The sequence below is a fragment of the Megascapheus bottae genome, chromosome 21 (genome assembly GCF_031878675.1).
Source record: "Megascapheus bottae isolate mThoBot1 chromosome 21, mThoBot2.hap1, whole genome shotgun sequence".
NCBI classification, from domain to species: domain Eukaryota; kingdom Metazoa; phylum Chordata; class Mammalia; order Rodentia; family Geomyidae; genus Megascapheus; species Megascapheus bottae.
This window is the reverse complement of record NC_143529.1, coordinates 7,917,139-7,934,011: the sequence shown is the minus strand read 5'-3', so window position 1 is coordinate 7,934,011 and position 16,873 is coordinate 7,917,139. Positions and strand designations below refer to the sequence as shown.

General features: G+C 39.1%; 1 protein-coding gene across 2 annotated transcripts in view; it reads left to right on the top strand.

The window, feature by feature from the left end:
- The window catches only part of Sf3b1 (splicing factor 3b subunit 1), a 41,958-nt gene extending 34,135 nt beyond the window's left edge, over window positions 1-7,823 (top strand). For both annotated transcript variants that reach the window (XM_090354538.1, XM_090354539.1), the window contains 4 exons: window positions 1,711-1,842; window positions 3,235-3,507; window positions 6,889-7,105; window positions 7,339-7,823. In XM_090354538.1, coding sequence (XP_090210664.1) covers window positions 1,711-1,842; window positions 3,235-3,507; window positions 6,889-7,105; window positions 7,339-7,497 — 781 coding nt within the window. In that variant the 3' untranslated portion in view covers window positions 7,498-7,823. The remainder of the gene's footprint in view (window positions 1-1,710; window positions 1,843-3,234; window positions 3,508-6,888; window positions 7,106-7,338) is intronic.
- Window positions 7,824-16,873: the final 9,050 nt, after the last annotated feature.

The following is a 16,873-nucleotide window of genomic DNA, read 5'->3' as shown; positions in this document are numbered from 1 at the left end:
GAGATAAGAGTCTCACCATCTTTGATTCCTGAGCTGACTTTAAACTTTGATCCTCAGATCTGAGCCCCGGAGTACTTAGAATTACAGAGAACTACCACACCCAGCTGAGTACGGTTCATCTTGATCAGTATCACCCCTTCCATCATTCTCTCCTAAGTGTATCTTTTTTTTGGGGGGGGGGGTGAGTCATGGGGCTTGAACTTGGCCTGGGTGCTGTCCTTGAGCTCTTCAGCTCAAGGCTACCTAACCACCTGGGCCTGGGGTTGTCCCTGTCCTCTTTTGCTGAAGGCTACCACCCTACCCTTGAGCCCAGCCCCACTTCCCATTTTCTAGAGGTTAATTGAAGATTAAAGAGTCTCAAGTCTTTTTGTGCCTGGGCTGGCTTTGAACCTTGATCCTCTTGAATAGCTAGAATTACAGGCATGAGCCACTGTGCCCTGCTCTAAGTGTATTTTGTGTATGTGTATACAACCATGTATGCTATATATTATCATACATGTTTGTATATTAGATCTAACTTCTACATATGAGAAAATACATGTCTCTCTGAACCTGACTTAACATAATTTTTTCTAGGTCTATCCATTTCTCTGCAAATGACATAAAGTTATTCTTTCGGATAGATGAGCAAAAATCCCATTATATATGTGTACCACATTTTCTTGATCCACTTGTACATTGAGCTATGCATTTTTATTAACAGTATTGGTTTTTACAATTAGCCAGTATATATTCACGTAGCAAATTTGCTTAATGTCAACAATATAAGTGCAAGCCGGGCACCAGTCGCTCATGCCTGAAATTCTAACTAACCAGATCTGAGGGTCTCCCGTTCAGCCTGCTGGGCATGAAAGTCCTTGAGACTCTTATCTCCAGTTAACCACCAGAAAGCCGGAAATAGTGCTGTGGCTCAAGTGCTAGAGCAGTAGCCTTGAACTGAAGAGCTCAGGGACAGCACCCAGGCCTAGAGTTCAAGCACCATGACTCACCCGAGGCGCCAGGAGTGAGGGAAGAATGTAAGTATATGTGATCAGGATGTGAAATAGTAATATTTTCAGTCGAATTTCAGTTTGGCTAATAATCTATGTAATAAAACATGAGAGTTACGTTTTTATGACTGTAGTTATGTTTATATTTCCAATGTCATGTCCTTAGCATTGGGTATGCAACTTTTGAGTCCTCGTTCTTGTAGTTTGGATACCACGCGCCTTTTGTTCCTTTAGTCTTGACTTGTCTCACTCAACATGATTTGCTCTAGATTCATCCACTTCCCTGCAAATGCCATTATTTTATCTTGTCTGTTGGCTATGTAGAACATAAATTTATTTTTTGAAATTTCCTTGGTAAGCTGGGCACAGTGACTTACACTTGTAATCCTAGCTACTCAGGAGGCTGAGGTCTGAGGATCAAGGCTCAAAGCCAGTTTGGGCACTAAAGTCCATGAGACTATTTCCAATTAACCACAGGAAAACTGGAAGTGGCGTGGCACTGTAGCTTAAAGGATAGGGTGATATCCTTGAGCTGAAGAGCTCAGTGACAGCACCCAGGCCCAGAATTTAAGCCTCATGACTGATTTCTCCCCCCACCCCCCCAAAAAAATGTCCTTGGTAGTATGCATACTTGACATGCATGGGCCCTGAGTTTGATACCCTAGCACTACAAAATAACCCCCAAAGCCTTAATTCTACAATTACTTTTTTCTTTAATTAGGGGAGCTGAATATGTGTCTGCAAGAGAGTGGATGAGGATTTGCTTTGAGCTTTTAGAGCTCTTAAAAGCACACAAAAAAGCTATTCGCAGAGCCACGGTCAACACATTTGGTTATATTGCAAAGGCCATCGGGTAAGTATTATCATTTTATTACAATAAATCCATTTCGGTGTTAGAAAATGCTTTTTGGAATATAGTATAATCAGTGTAGTTGAGAAAACTTTTCATTTAGCCTCTGACCTTCCAAACTTTAAATGTTTTCTTAGATTTTTAATTGAGTTAAAATAGTGTCTTTAAACCCTTTAACTGACTGTAGATGTTTTCAAGGAGTGAACAGTTCCATTTTTAGAATAATTTAAAATTATTCTTTTTAGGATATGAATTATTAAAGGAAGTTCTTAAGATAGAAATGTAATTCATATCTTAGTACCTTACATATTTTAAAAAATGATACTTCCAACATTAATCCACAGATAACTGAACTGTAGTTGATTTCTTTCTCTTTTTGCCAGTCCTAGGGCTTGAACTCAGGGCCTGAGCACTGTCCTTGGGCTTTCCTCAAGGCTAATACCCCTCGAGCCATAGTACCACTTCCAGCTTTTTTTCTATGTGTGTGGTTTCTGACTTAAGCTGTGGTTGTTTCTTCAGAATCAAAGTAGGAGAAAACAGTAATAATACCAAATGAGGGGAGGTACTTATGTTCTGGGTAATTAAGAAAGTATTTCCAAGAAACATAAATTTAGATTGAGCTACGAGTTGGGGGCTGATAGCCCATGCTTGCTATCCTAGTTACTTGGTGACTGAATTCTCAGGTATCAGGGTTTGAAGCCAGTCTATACAGAAAAGTCCATGATACTCTTTCCAGTTAATCAGCAAAAAGCTGGAAGTAGAGATATGGGCCACATGATAGAGTACCATCTTTTGAGAGGAAAAGACAGCGGGCCAGAAGCCTTAGGTTCAAAATAAAAAGTACTCTACCCTTGAGCCACAGCACCACTTTTGGCTTTTTTTTGTGTATGTGGTACCAAGGAATCAAACCTAGGGCTTCAGGCATGCTAGCTAAGTACTTTACCACTAGGCTACACTTCTGATGCCAAAATTTTTATAGGAGACTTGAGTTTTAGATACTTGACTCAAACTTTAATTGAAAGAGTTAATTTAAACATTTATCTAAATTTCTTTTAAAACCAGCATTTTAATTTATTTTTATGTGTTTATTTTTTCCAGTCTTGGGGATTAAACTCAGGGCTTTAGTACTGTCCTTGGCTTTCTCAAGGCTAGAGCTTTACCACTTGAGTCACAGCACCACTTCTGGCTTTTTTCTATGTATGTGGTACTGAGGAATTCAGCCCAGGGCTTTGTGCATGCTAGGCAAGCACTCTACCATTAGGCCAAACTCCTGGCCCCAGCGTTTTAATTTACATGAAGTTTAAAAAGGCACTAGTGATTTGAAAGTATTGTTATTTTCCTTCTGAAAAAATAGTGACTTGTAATTTAAAGTTTTTTGTTTTTTTTTCTTCACAGCCCTCATGATGTATTGGCTACACTTTTAAACAACCTTAAAGTTCAGGAAAGGCAAAACAGAGTTTGTACCACTGTAGCAATAGCTATTGTTGCTGAAACATGTTCACCATTCACAGTACTCCCTGCCTTAATGAATGAATACAGAGTTCCTGAACTGAATGTTCAAAATGGAGTATTAAAATCACTCTCGTTCTTGTTTGAGTATATTGGTGAAATGGGAAAAGACTACATTTATGCTGTAACACCCTTACTGGAAGATGCTTTAATGGATAGGTAAGTGACTTGAATTCAATGCAAAAAAAAAAATTCTTTGGTTTTTAATTTTTTTTTTTTTTTTTTTTTTTTTTTTTTTTTTGCTAGTCTCGGGGCTCGAATTTAGGTCCTGATGAGCACTGTCTTTGGGCTAGAGCTCTACCAGTTGAGTCACAGCACCATTTCTGGCTTTTTGTATGTATGTGGTACCAAGGAATAGAACTTGGGTCTTTGTGCATGCTAGGCAAGCACTCTACCACTAGGCCAAACTCCTGTCCCTTGTTTGTTTTGGGGACTTATTAGAGTAACCATTAGATTACATATTTGTTGTAGAGTTACATGCTTTTCAAAAACGTATGAACTGTCTTTACGTATGTGCCATGTTTGTGCCTTAGATCCTATTATAAGACTTTTTAATGAAGTACGAATTTGTGTCTTTTCTTAGCCCCACTCTTCAAATGTAAACAAGACTACACACTTTAGAATATCTGTGAAGAAAACAATATATAATAAATGTCATGTTGAATATAACTGGTCTCATCATTTTAGCAGCACTGAGAATATCTGGGTTAAAGCAAAACACTGAGACTGTCACTTGATAAGATCTGAAACTCTTGTGTCCTGCAGGCTAGTTTAGTATAGACTGATCTTTCAAACAATTCATTATTTTGCATTTATCTTAAATGGTGACTATGTGCTTTGATACTTCCTATGAAAGACATATGTGGCTGTTGTTTATTGTATTGTTTTGTATTCCTTTTTTTTTTTTTTGTCAGTTATGGGTTTTAAACTCAGGGCCTGGGTACTATCCCTGAGCTCTTTCTTTCAAGGCCAGTGCTTTACCACCTTGAGCCTTAGTGCCAGTTCCAGTTTTCTGTTAGTTAGTTGGAGATCAGATTCTTTCTTGGCCTGGATTGGCTTTGAACTGGCGATTCTCATATCTCAATCTCTTGAGTAGCTAAGGTTACCATAGTGCCTGGCTTAAGTTAGAAATTTTATTAATAAAAAATACTGCTTCACTAATGGTGAATAAATTAGGCAAAAGAGAAATTAAGTTCAAATTTTTGAATTTTTGAGATGTTCTTACTATCTGTGAGACAAAGTTGGCAAACTTATCTTTATTCCCACAAACCAGTTTATATTATTTGATGTTCATACTGAAAAAAGTAGTAAATTAACTGATTTATCATAACTTATTTATTTATTTATTTTTTTACCAGTCCTGGGCTTGAGCTCAGGGCCTGAGCACTGTCCTTGGACTTTCTCAAGGCTAGAGCTCTACCACTTGAGCCTCAGCACCACTTCTGGTTTTTTCTATGTATGTGGTACCAAGGAATCGAACCTGGGTCTTCATGCATGCTAGGCAAGCACTTTAACCACTAGGCCAAACTCCCGGCCCCCATAACTTATTTTTTTCCCCAAAATTTTGTACTTTATTTTATTCCCCATAAGCCTGATACTGAACTTTCCTAACCTAATTTCTGTCAACATACATAGTTTTTTTTTTTTGGTCATGGGACTTGAACTCTAGGCTGGGTGTTGTCCCTGAGCTCTTGAGCTCAAGGCTAATGCCCTACCCCCTCGAGCCACAGCACCACTTCCGTTTTTTTGGTGGTTAATTGGAGATAAGAATCCCACAGACTTTAGTGACCAGGCTGCCTTTGAACCAAGATCCTCGGATTTCAGCCTTCTGAGTAGCTAAGGGTAAGGCTTGAGTCACCATGCTCAGCTATAGATTTTTTTTTTATTAAAGAATTTATTAACATTGATTTTTACATCATATTTTAAATGACAAGTTTAACAAACAAGTGTTCAAGAAGGAAGTCTCTCTTTACAATCACTGGGACTTAGTATTTAGAACTTAATCAAAATTAGGCTAAGGGTTTGTATGTCATAGAAACATTAACTTATGAAATAAAACATAGAGAGTCATAGGTTTTTATGTCTATATAGTTATGCTTGTATTTCCATTACCATGTCCATAGCATTGGGTATGCAGTTATTGAGTCCTCTCGCTTTTGTACTCTTTGGATTTAATAGCCACTTATTAAGGATACCATGAGCCTTTTGATCCTTAGGTCTAGATTCATCCACTTCCCTGCGAATGCCATTATTTTATCTTGTATGTTGGCTATGTAGAATTCCATTGTATAGATACCACATTTTCTGTATCCATTCATCTGCAGTAGAGCATCTGGATTGTTTCCATCACCTGGCTATTGTGAATAATGCAGAGCAGGTGTCTTTATAATATCTTGGGTCATGATGTTCAGGATAGATACTCAGAAGCTCAGCTATAGATTTTCAAAAAATGTATTTCTATTCTCCTGAGCTGCTTTTTTTTTTCCTTTCTGCCAGTTCTGGGGCCTGAGCCCTGTCCTTGGGCCTTTTCAAGGCTAGAGCTCTACCATTTGATCCACAGCACCACTTTTGGCTTTTTTTTCAATGTATGTGGTACTAAGAAATCAAACCTAGGTCTTCATGAATCCTAGGCAAGCACTGTACCACTAGGCCAAACTCCCACCTCCAGTTGTTTAGAAGGGGAGAGTTGTTTGTGTTTATTTGTTTGGGGGCAGTTTTGATGGTCAGAACCAGACTCTGGAGCATACTAGGCAAGTGATTTACCACTGCACTACATCATCCCTAGTCCTCCAAATTTTTTCAGTTTTTGATTAAAGCTCAATGTTACTTACTGGTTGATTTTTCTCGTCTTGGGGCTTTTGAGGAGCCTAGGTGGGACAGTATTTCTGTGCTTCCTTCCCCCTCCCCCAAGACTAGTGCTCTGCCCCTTGAATTGTACTTCCATTATTATGGTGGTTAATTGGAGATGGTATCTCCTGTATGTTAGTATCTGGATTGCCATGAAGTATTTTAAGTTTATAAAATTTAAAACAGTATTACTGCTAATCATATGTAAGATTTTCATGTCTCTTCCTTGGTTGCATAGTAAATAGTAAGACTGTTCCATACTTCATTTATTTTATTTATCTTAAAGGTTAATTAGAAATTATGGCTTTCTTTGGAGCCTTAGTGAGACTTAAGTTATTATCGAAAAATGTCTCAGTGAAATCATTAGTCACTAAAAGGATATATCAAGTACATAAGGTGTTAAGATTGTTACCTTGTCGGTTCAGTGCATTGAATTAGTAATGTAGTTCCTAAATGAGCAGGTGAATATTTCCTGTGAATGTAATCCTGTATCTTAAAAAATATTTTTTTATTGTATTGTTGGGGTGATATATAGAGAGAAGTCACAGTTACGTTGATCAGCTAGTGGGTACATTTCTTCTTGAACTTTCTTGAGCACTGATAACCCTTCCTATATTTTTCTCCCACTTTCCCTTCCTCCACCCTCCCTCCTATCCTGGATCTTAATGTTTTGTTTTTTTTTCTTTATTATAGGGACCTTGTACACAGACAGACAGCAAGTGCTGTGGTACAACACATGTCACTTGGGGTTTATGGGTTTGGTTGTGAAGATTCTCTGAATCACTTGTTGAACTACGTATGGCCCAACGTGTTTGAGACATCTCCCCATGTAATCCAGGCAGTTATGGGAGCCCTGGAGGGGCTGAGAGTTGCTATTGGACCATGTAGAATGCTGCAGTATTGTCTACAGGTAGGTTAAGGACATTTTAGAAGATTAATCAGGAATGTAATGTGTTGAAGCAAATCACTGTACTTATATGCATGAAAGAATGATTGTTGGGGGCTTGGGAAGAAGATTTTGTTTTTTAGTAATTTTGTTGAGTTGTCAGATTTTGAAGATACCTTTATAATTTTTCTATTAATTATATTAAGGTTATGCATGTTCTGTAAACCTCAAATAATGTAATCTTTCAATTATTCTAGGGTCTGTTTCATCCAGCTCGGAAAGTCCGAGATGTGTATTGGAAAATTTACAATTCCATCTACATTGGTTCACAGGACGCTCTCATAGCCCATTACCCAAGAATCTACAACGATGATAAGAACACCTATATTCGTTATGAACTTGACTATATCTTGTAACTTTGTTTATTTTGTGTCTAGTACACAGCTGTTTCACACCTTAAACTTGCTTCAATTTGGTGATGTAAACTTTTAAACATTGCAGATCAGTACAGAGCAGGTCATAGAGGAAGAACTAGAAATCCAGTAGCATGATTTTTAAATAACCTGTCTTTGTTTTTGATGTTAAACAGTAAATACCAGTAGTGACCAAGAACGCAGTGATTATACACGCTATACTGGAGGGATTTCATTTTTAATTCATCTTTATGAAGATTTAGAATTCATTCCTTGTGTTTAAAGGGAATGTTTAATTGAGAAATAAACATTTGTGTACAAAATGCTAATTTGTGTGTGTTTATTGAATATGACTTGTAAAATGAGGACCTATGATTTTTAAAAAAGTATTGGTTTGTGTAGAAATAAATGGCTTATAGAAAGTAGCTAGCAGAAAATAAACTATATCAAGTGATGCTATCTTTGTAAAAATGCTGTTCTTGTGATGATGACAGCATAACTTTGGGCATGCTCCACGACTCTTCCGTCACCATAAGAAAGCACGTTGGCTAACTTGTCTTGAGTATATTTTATACTTACATAGCACCTTTCACCTCTTTTCTCAAAATGCTTTATGAACATACATATATGAAGGTAGTGATTTAAGTCTGTCCAACTCCTGACAGGTATGTTTAGCAAGTGGGAAATCTGTCTTCAAAGCTCTCTCCTGCCTTTTGGAAGTTAGGCTACCTAAATAAGACAGTGTTTGAGTTCTTTCTGTGTCTTTAGCCACTACTATACAATAAAGTAAGTTCTTGTTGAGCATCTACTATATGCCCGACACTATGCCTAGAAGCAGGTACTTAAAGGTATATATGACATGCCTTTTGCCCTTAAAAAATTAATATAACTGCTAGGCGTGGTGACTCATGTCTGTAATCCTAGCTACTCAGGAGGCTGAGATCTGAGGATTGCAGTTCAAAGCCAGCCTGGGCGCTAAAGCACAAGAGACACTTACCTGCAATTAACCCCTAGAAAACAGGAAGTAGTGCTGTGGCTCAAGGGGCAGGGTGGGTAGCCTTGAGCTGAAGAGCTCAGGAACAGTACCGTACCGTGGACCAGAGTTCAAGCCCCATGACTGAAGAAACCTAGTATAATAGACATACCTTATTATAGATTATATATGCACCGTGATACTGTAGTAGCAGTGGCTGAAATGTCTAGGTTTGCTTAGTTTTGTATGATTTGACGTAAGTACAGCATGAATTAAATCCTAAATATCACCTAATTCCATAGGAGCTAAGCAATAACTCATATGTTTTTAACATATTTAGAATATATCCTCTGCTTTTATGTCCCTGAATTTCTTGGTTTTGATTTGTACCACCCATTACTGATTTGTTTTTATATCTGTTAGTACTTCAGTGATTTTAAAAGGAAAAGAAATTTGCGTGCAGTATTCTGTATTGTTAGTATGTGATAACTGCTAGCCTTCGCTCCCTCTCTCCCTCCCTTGCTTTCTGGGGGCTGAACTTAGGGCCTGAGCACTATCCTTAGGCTTTCCTCAAGGCTACTGCTCTACCCCTTGAGCCACAGCACCACTTCTGGCTTTTCTATGTATGTGGTACCAAGGAATCAAAACCGGGTTTTCATGAATGCTAGGTAAGCAGTCTACCACTAGGCCAAACCCCTGCCCTCATGTTGCTCTTAAGTGAAGCATATGGAGGACTAGGTTTGTGCTTGCAACTTTTTAACTTTTTTTTGATGCCTGTTCTGGGCCTTGAATATGGAGCTTGGGCACCATCCCTTAGCAGTTTTGAACAAGTCTAGCACTCTTATTACTTGATCCACAGCTTTTTTGGTAGTTAATTGGAGACAAAGGTCTCATGGATTTTTCCTGGCTCAGGCTGACTTCAAACTGAGATCCTCAAATCTCAGCCTTTTGAATAGCTAAGATTATAAGCATGAAACACCAGCTTTTAATATATTTTCCCCCCAGTGCTAGGACTTGAACTCAGGGCCTGGACACTGCCCTTAAGCTTTCTCAACTACTTGAACCACAGCACCACTTCCAGCTATTTCTGTGTATGTGATACCAAGGAATCCAACCCAGGGCTTTGTGCATGTTGGGCAAGCACTCTTATCACTAGGCTGCCACTCCCTTCCCTTTTTTGGGGGTGGGAGGGTGGGGGTGGGGGAGTATTGGCTGTGGGGGATAGCCTGGGTGCTATCCCTGAGCTTTTCATCCCAAGGTTAACACTCTGCTACTTGAGTCACAGTGCCCATTTTCTGGTGGTTAATTGGAGATAAGAGTCTCACAGACTTCAGTGCCTAGGCTGGCTTTGAACCTCAATCCTCAGATCTTAGCCTCCTGAGTACCTAGGATTACAAGTGTGAGATACCAGTGCCCAGCATTGTCCTTTCCTTTTTTTAAACTTACAATTCCATTTACCAGGTTGCATACAATATATCTTGATCAGCGCCCCCCTTTCATCATTCTCCATTCCACCCCCTGGAGTTAACGTTTTTATATGTTGTACATTAAATAGAATGACAGCACTTTCTGCTTACTTGATTGTCCCCACCCCCTTCACTCCTGGTATTCATTTTGTTAAAACAGTTTGATAGTTTAAAGGAGTTACACCATTGTGGTCCTCCCCTAAGTATGCCATTCTTCAGTCTGTGTGTGTAGATGCATAAAATCATGTATATCTTATTCTGTGTAATTTACATGTAGCTTGTCTCTCTGAGCCTGACAACATAATTTTTTTCTAGGTCCACCCATCTTCCTGCAAATGACCTATTCTTTCTGATGAGTAAAATTCCATTGTATATCTGTCACTTTTCAGCTGTGGGGCATCTGGGCTGTTTCTGAAGTTGGTTGTTGTGAATATTGCAGCACTGAGCATGAATGTGCACCTGTCTACTATATCTTAACTTGTAACACTAGGTAGATGTGCTACGAATGGCATTATTGGACCATAGGTCTTGTTCCATGTCTAGTTATTCGAGTAATCTCCAAACCGCCTTTTCAGAGTGGTTACACTCATTTCTATTTCCACAAATGCTGTAATGGGTTCTTTTTCTCCCTCATCCCTGCCAGCATTTGTCATTGCATTCTGCTGGCCAGTCAATCTCCAGCTGAGATTTCATCATTGAGATGACATCTCAATGTTGTTTTCACTCGACATTTCCTTTATGGCTAGGAATGTTGAGCATTTCCTCATGTGTTTGTTTGTTTGTTTGTTTATTTATTTATTTTTGCCAGTCCTGGGCTTGAGCTCAGGGCCTGAGCACTGTCCTTGGACTTTCTCAAGGCTAGAGCTCTACCACTTGAGCCTCAGCACCACTTCTGGCTTTTTTCTATGTATGTGGTACCGAGGAATCGAACCTGGGTCTTCATGCATGCTAGGCAAGCACTTTAACCACTAGGCCAAACTCCCCGGCCCCATCATGTGTTTATTTTTATTTTTTTGTGGGTCAAGGGGCTTGAACTTGGCCTGGGTGCTGTCCCTGAGCTCTTCAGCTCAAGGCTATCGCCCTACCCTTAAGCCCAGCCCCACTTCCCATTTTCTAGAGGTTAATTGGAAAGAAGAGTCTCAAATCCTTTTGTGCCCCGGCTGGCTTCATCCTCAGATCTCAGCCTGCTAAGTAGCTAGGATTACAGGTGTGAACCACTGCACCCGGCCCGTTGCTGTTTTAAGTTTTATTTTATTTTTAAAATCTACTAATACTTCAGTGACTTCTCAAGGGAAAATAAATTCTGTAAGCAGTTTTTGTTGTTTTTTTTTTTTTTTGCCAGTCTAGGGGCTTGAACTCGGCCTGAGCACTGCCCTTGGGCTTTCTCAAGGCTAGCGCTCTACCTGTAATCAGCATTATCAGCATATGATGACTGCTGCTCTAAAACATGGACTGCGTTTGTGTTTCCTACTATTAACATACAGTATTCTGTGTTTGAAGGCTTAAATGAGAAACAGCTTTTACAAAGTTGATACTGAACATCAACAGTTCCTAAATAGAATTTGGCAGCTTTTTGTATGTGACAGAACTTTATGAAAACATGTCATTGTTCAGTAAAATAGTAAAACCACTTTTTTTTTTTTTTTTTTTTTGGTCATGGGGCTTGAACAGGGCCTGGGCGCTGTCCCTGAGCTCTTCAGCTCAAGGCTATCACCCTACCCTTGAGCCAAGCCCCATTTCCCGTTTTTTAGAGGTTAGTTGAAGATAATAGTGTCTGGTCCTGTGTCCCAGCTGGCTTTGAACCTTGATCCTCAGATCTCAGCCTCCTGAGTAGCTAGGATTACCGGCATGAGCCAAGGCACCCGGCACCACTCAATTGTTTTGTAACAGTTTCTTCATGCACATCTTTCTTTATGTGGTTAAATTCAAATGATGTTCAATAAGTAATAATTATATTGGATTTCTAAGTGAAAGTTTGATTTTAGCCCATTCTTGGAATATATTTTCAACAGAAATACTTACATAGCTTCAATTTGTTTGGTTTCTTGGTATTTTTTAAAAACTTAAGATTTTGCTGTGAAGGTATTGAACAGAAGGAAACAGCCTGTTGGTGATTGTGATGCCAGTGATTTTGGAGATAAAGGGGAAATACTGAGGGCCATGTAGTTTCGTGTGTGTATTGAATAAAAAAGCATTTTGTGATATGTGAAAGGTGCTATGTGAAGTTTTAGCTATCTTTTAAACACCTTTCACACTTTGTTTTGACCTTTTAAAGTCAAACTTAAGCAGGAATCATTGTTCTTAGGGGCAATAAAGGGTTGGATTTTCCATGTGCTCTTGTCTCCTCCCTCCTTCCCTCTCTTCCTTCTTTCTTCCACCATTTCCTTCTGTTGAGATTAATCTCTTTGGCTGTTAGATCTTTTTTCATATTGTATTTTAAATATTTGTTGTATGATACCCCGTGAGCATCAAGTAAGAACCACCAGATGAATAAAACATTATACTTAAAACCATAGACCAATTTTTAATTTCAGTTGACTCCTTATTCCACAGCATGCTCTATTGTGGTTGTGCCATTGTGGTAATTTGGAACTCTTGTTTGAAAAAAAAAAATTGCCTAGTGCCAGTGGGTCACTAGCTATTTGAGAGGTGAGGAGAATATTGTAGATCGAGGCCAGCTTGTGCAGTAGCTAAGCATGGCATTATAAATATCAGTTATATGGGAGTGTAAGGAGAAAAACAATTTGAGGAAATAACTGAGACTTCATCTTAACAAAATAAATTGGGTGTAGTAATGAGTGCCTGTTACTCCAGCTATGCTGGCAACTAAAGAATAGATTATTTAAAGTTTTAACTTGTTTATCATTATGGATTCTGAAAATTACAAAAGGGAATCATGTTGGATACGTACCTTATCCTAAATCAAGTTTGGGGAGGGTGTGGATATTTTGTTTTGATCGTGCTGGAGATGGGACCCAGGAATTCAAACATACTACAGTGGCACTTTCCCTCTGAGCTGTACCCTTAACCTGGAGTAGAAATTAAGACGATAACTAAGTAAAGAAGCTGTGCATTTGGGGGTTATTCTGACATCATGAAATATATTGGTGCTAAAAAGAAAAAAAAGGCCTCTGTAAATAGGGTAATTTATTGTTTCCACATTACCTCCCAAAGTTTTAAAAAAAAATTAAATACTGAGAAAACGTGAAAGAACAGAAAATTGAAAATGAAATTAAAATTTCATTGGTGGGGGCTGGGAGTTTGGCCTAGTAGTAGAGTGCTTGCCTAGCATGCACAAAGACCAGGGTTTGATTCCTTGGTACCATATTCATAGGGGAAAAAAGCCAAAACTGGTGCTGTGGCTCAAGTGGTAGAGCACTATCCTTGAGAAAGTCCAAAGACAGTGCTCAGGCCCTGAGCTCAAGCCCAGGACTGGCCAAAAAAAAAAAAAAAAAAAAAAATTTCATGGGCGCCTGTGGCTCATACCTATAATCTTAGCCACTCAGGAAGCTGAGGTCTAAGGATCAAGGTTTGAAGCTGATCAGGGCAGAAAGATCCGAGGCTATCTCTAACCATACAAACTACCACAAATCAAAACATAACAAGTGGAGCTGTAGCTCATATGGTACAGCACTAGTTTTGTTTTGTTTTTTTGCCAGCCCTGGGGCTTGGGCTTGCTCAAGGCTAGACTAGCTCTACTACTAGAACCACATCACTACTACTGTGTGGTACCAAGGAATTGAACCCGGGTCTTCGTGCATGCTACTGCAAGCATAGAGCACTAGCTTTGAGCAAGAAAACTCAGAGACAACAGTCCAGAACCGGAGTCCAAAACCTAGTACAGGAGGCATGTACTTACAAAAAATGTACCTTCTAATTTAGTAGAGCTGTGGCAGAGCCAGTGTGTGTCTCTCAAGAGCCCCCATGTAACCACACTGTAAATAGCAAGTTGTACACATTTAACCCAGGAACAGTTCTCCGGATCTTAGTGCTCTAGACCTTCCCAAAGATCAGAGCTCCACAGAACATGTGGTGATACATGATATGCGTTATAGACAATGTGCACGAATGTTAAACTGAATCCTTTGCCTAGAAGGCACATTTTTAAAACATCCTCAGTTGTTTATATGTGTGAGAAGCACAGTTCTAGGATACTACATAACCCATATTGCACTGAGGTCATAAAAAAACAAATGCCAGTGTGGTGTGGAAATACATGGGTCTGAACAGCAAGAAGAAAGTACTCATGACCAAGTACTTTATTTTTTTTTATTTTTTATTGTAATCGGTAAAAGGGTTACATGATATTTGCCAGATAGAAGGTGCATTAATTCACATACATTGATACCCTTTCACATGTCTTGGTACCCATTTCTCTCCCCCCCACAGCCCCCATCCGTCTTGGTTTTCCCCCCTTCCCTATCAAATTTCAAATAATCAAATACAAATAAATTCAATATATCAGATAACAAAGTGAGATACTGTAACAATATGAGATAACCAAGGACAGCAAAGGAGATGAGAGACAACATAGTACATTAAGGACAACAATCATTCGTTATATGGTTTTTGTTTCAATATCCTGGAGGTCCTTTCAATTAGCTTCATACTATATGGCCTTATGTATCAAGATTTTGCTCTATTGCAAATCTCTGCTAGTAGAGCCCAAGGTTTCTACTGATTATGACGAATGAGGGAAACCATTGAGCCTAAGTTCCTTTGAGTCTGGCTTACTTCATTTAATATGATTTTTTCTAAGTCTTTCCATTTCCTAACAAATGGGGCGAAATCATTCTTTCTGACAGCAGCATAGAATTCCATTGTGTACAAATACCACAACTTGTTGATCCACTCATCAACTGAGGGACATCTAGGTTGGTTCCATATCTTTGCTATGGTGAATAGTGCTGCAATGAACATTGTTGTGCTAGTGGATTTAGTATGTCCTTGTTTCTGGATGGTTGGGTAAATGCCAAGTAGTGGAATTGCTGGGTCATAGGGGAGCTCTATGTTTAGCCTTTTGAGGCACTGCCATACTGCTTTCCATAGTGGTTGAACGAGTTTGCACTCCCACCAACAGTGTAGTAGTGATCCCTCCTGGCCACATCCCCTCCAGCATCTGTTGTTATTCGTTTTCCTGATCCTGGCCATTCTAACTGGAGTGAGGTGGAATCTTAGAGTTGTTTTGATTTGCATTTCTTTTATGACCAGAGATTTTGAGCATTTCTTCATGTGTCTATAGGCCATTTTTGTTTCTTCTTCAGAGAAGACTCTCTTTAAATCTTTGGCCCATTTTTTAATGGGATGGTTGTTACTTTGGAGATTAGTTTTGGAGTGATTCAATTTTTTGAGTTGTTGATATATTTTAGATATGAGGCCTTTGTCTGTTGTTTGGTTGGTGAAGATCTTCTCCCACTCTGTAGGCTTCCTAATTAATTTACTAGCTATGTCCTTTGCCATACAAAGCTCCGCAGTTTAATGCAGTCCCACTTATCCAGCCTTTCTCTGATTTGTTGTGATTCTAACCAAGTACTGTATAAAACCTAAAGTCAGAAGGAATTTTTTTTTAAAGTAGGTCTCATGATGTAGTTGAGTTGGTAGCCTTGAATTTACTATGTAGTCAGGGCTGGTTTTGAACGTGTAATGTCTGCCTGTCTCCTGAGTACTAGAACTACAGATATTCATTGCACCCTACAAATGACAGGTTTTATTTTGGGTAAAATCAATTGCTCTTTGCCAAGAAAGCGGGCCAGGCTAATATATGAAAACCTAGGTATGTATTCCTGTTACTTTGCTGGCTGCTTAGCAGTTGACATTGATGGTTGGACCCATGGGAATGCACTGTCCTGATGCCAGTATAAGAGGGCCTGGAAGAGCCAGGCAGCTTGTTTGGAATTCTCTCTGTCTTTACTGTGAGGGAAGCCCTTCACTCTCATACAGGCTTTACAGATGGCTCTGGAGTTAGACCTGACTTAAAAACCTACATATGTTCCTTTACTGCATGTGGGATCTTGGACCAGCTATTTGACCTTAAATTTCTTGAATGGACATAGTAATAACTACTTCAGTAAGTGGGGGAAGTGAAAATTAACTGAGACAAACAGATACCTAAGCACAATGCTTAACTCTCTCTCTCCCTCTCTCTCTCTCCCTCTCTCTCTCTCCAGTTCGGGGGCTTCAACTCAGGACCTGGGCACTGTCCTTCAGCTTTCTCAAGGCTAGTGCTATACCACTTGAGCCACAGCACCACTTCTGGCTTTTTCTCTGCATATGATAACCAAGGAATTGAACCCAGGGCTTCGTGAATGCTAGGCAAGCACTCTATCGCTATGCCAAACTCCCAGCCCCTCCCATGTTATCTTGTGAACAGTAGCTCTGAGAATGTACAAGTCCTTGGCGACTGCTTATGAGTGCTTGCTTCTATGCTTCTTCAGATATTGAAATGGTGGCTTTATTTTTTTATTTAAAAAAATTTTTTTTACATTTTGAAACAAGAGCTTCATTGAAGAGTAAAATCACTTATACCATTTGAAATTGCCCAAGTTCTACCCAGAAAACTCCAAGCTTTCCTGTCTTCAATCACAATCCTGAACATCAATGGCAAATTAGAATTGCTTAGGTGAATCCATATAAATCAGCTACATTTTTTCCCCAAAGCATGACATGCCTTACTATCTACCCATGGCAGAACTGCTTTAAATTTCCATTTCCATAAAATAAAACAAGCTATCAGGATACAATATACCCATCCCTTTACTCTTCCATTTTCTTCCTTTTTCTAATTAGGCAGAGAACACTGCGTCCACAAAATAATTGACTATTTTTTTAAAAAAACGTGTCAAAAAAAATAAAAAAACGTCAATATCTGAAGGAAGGTAGGATTGTAAGTGCAGTATTTCTTCATGTGCAGTTCTTTACTTCATGGGGGGAATGAAAAGGG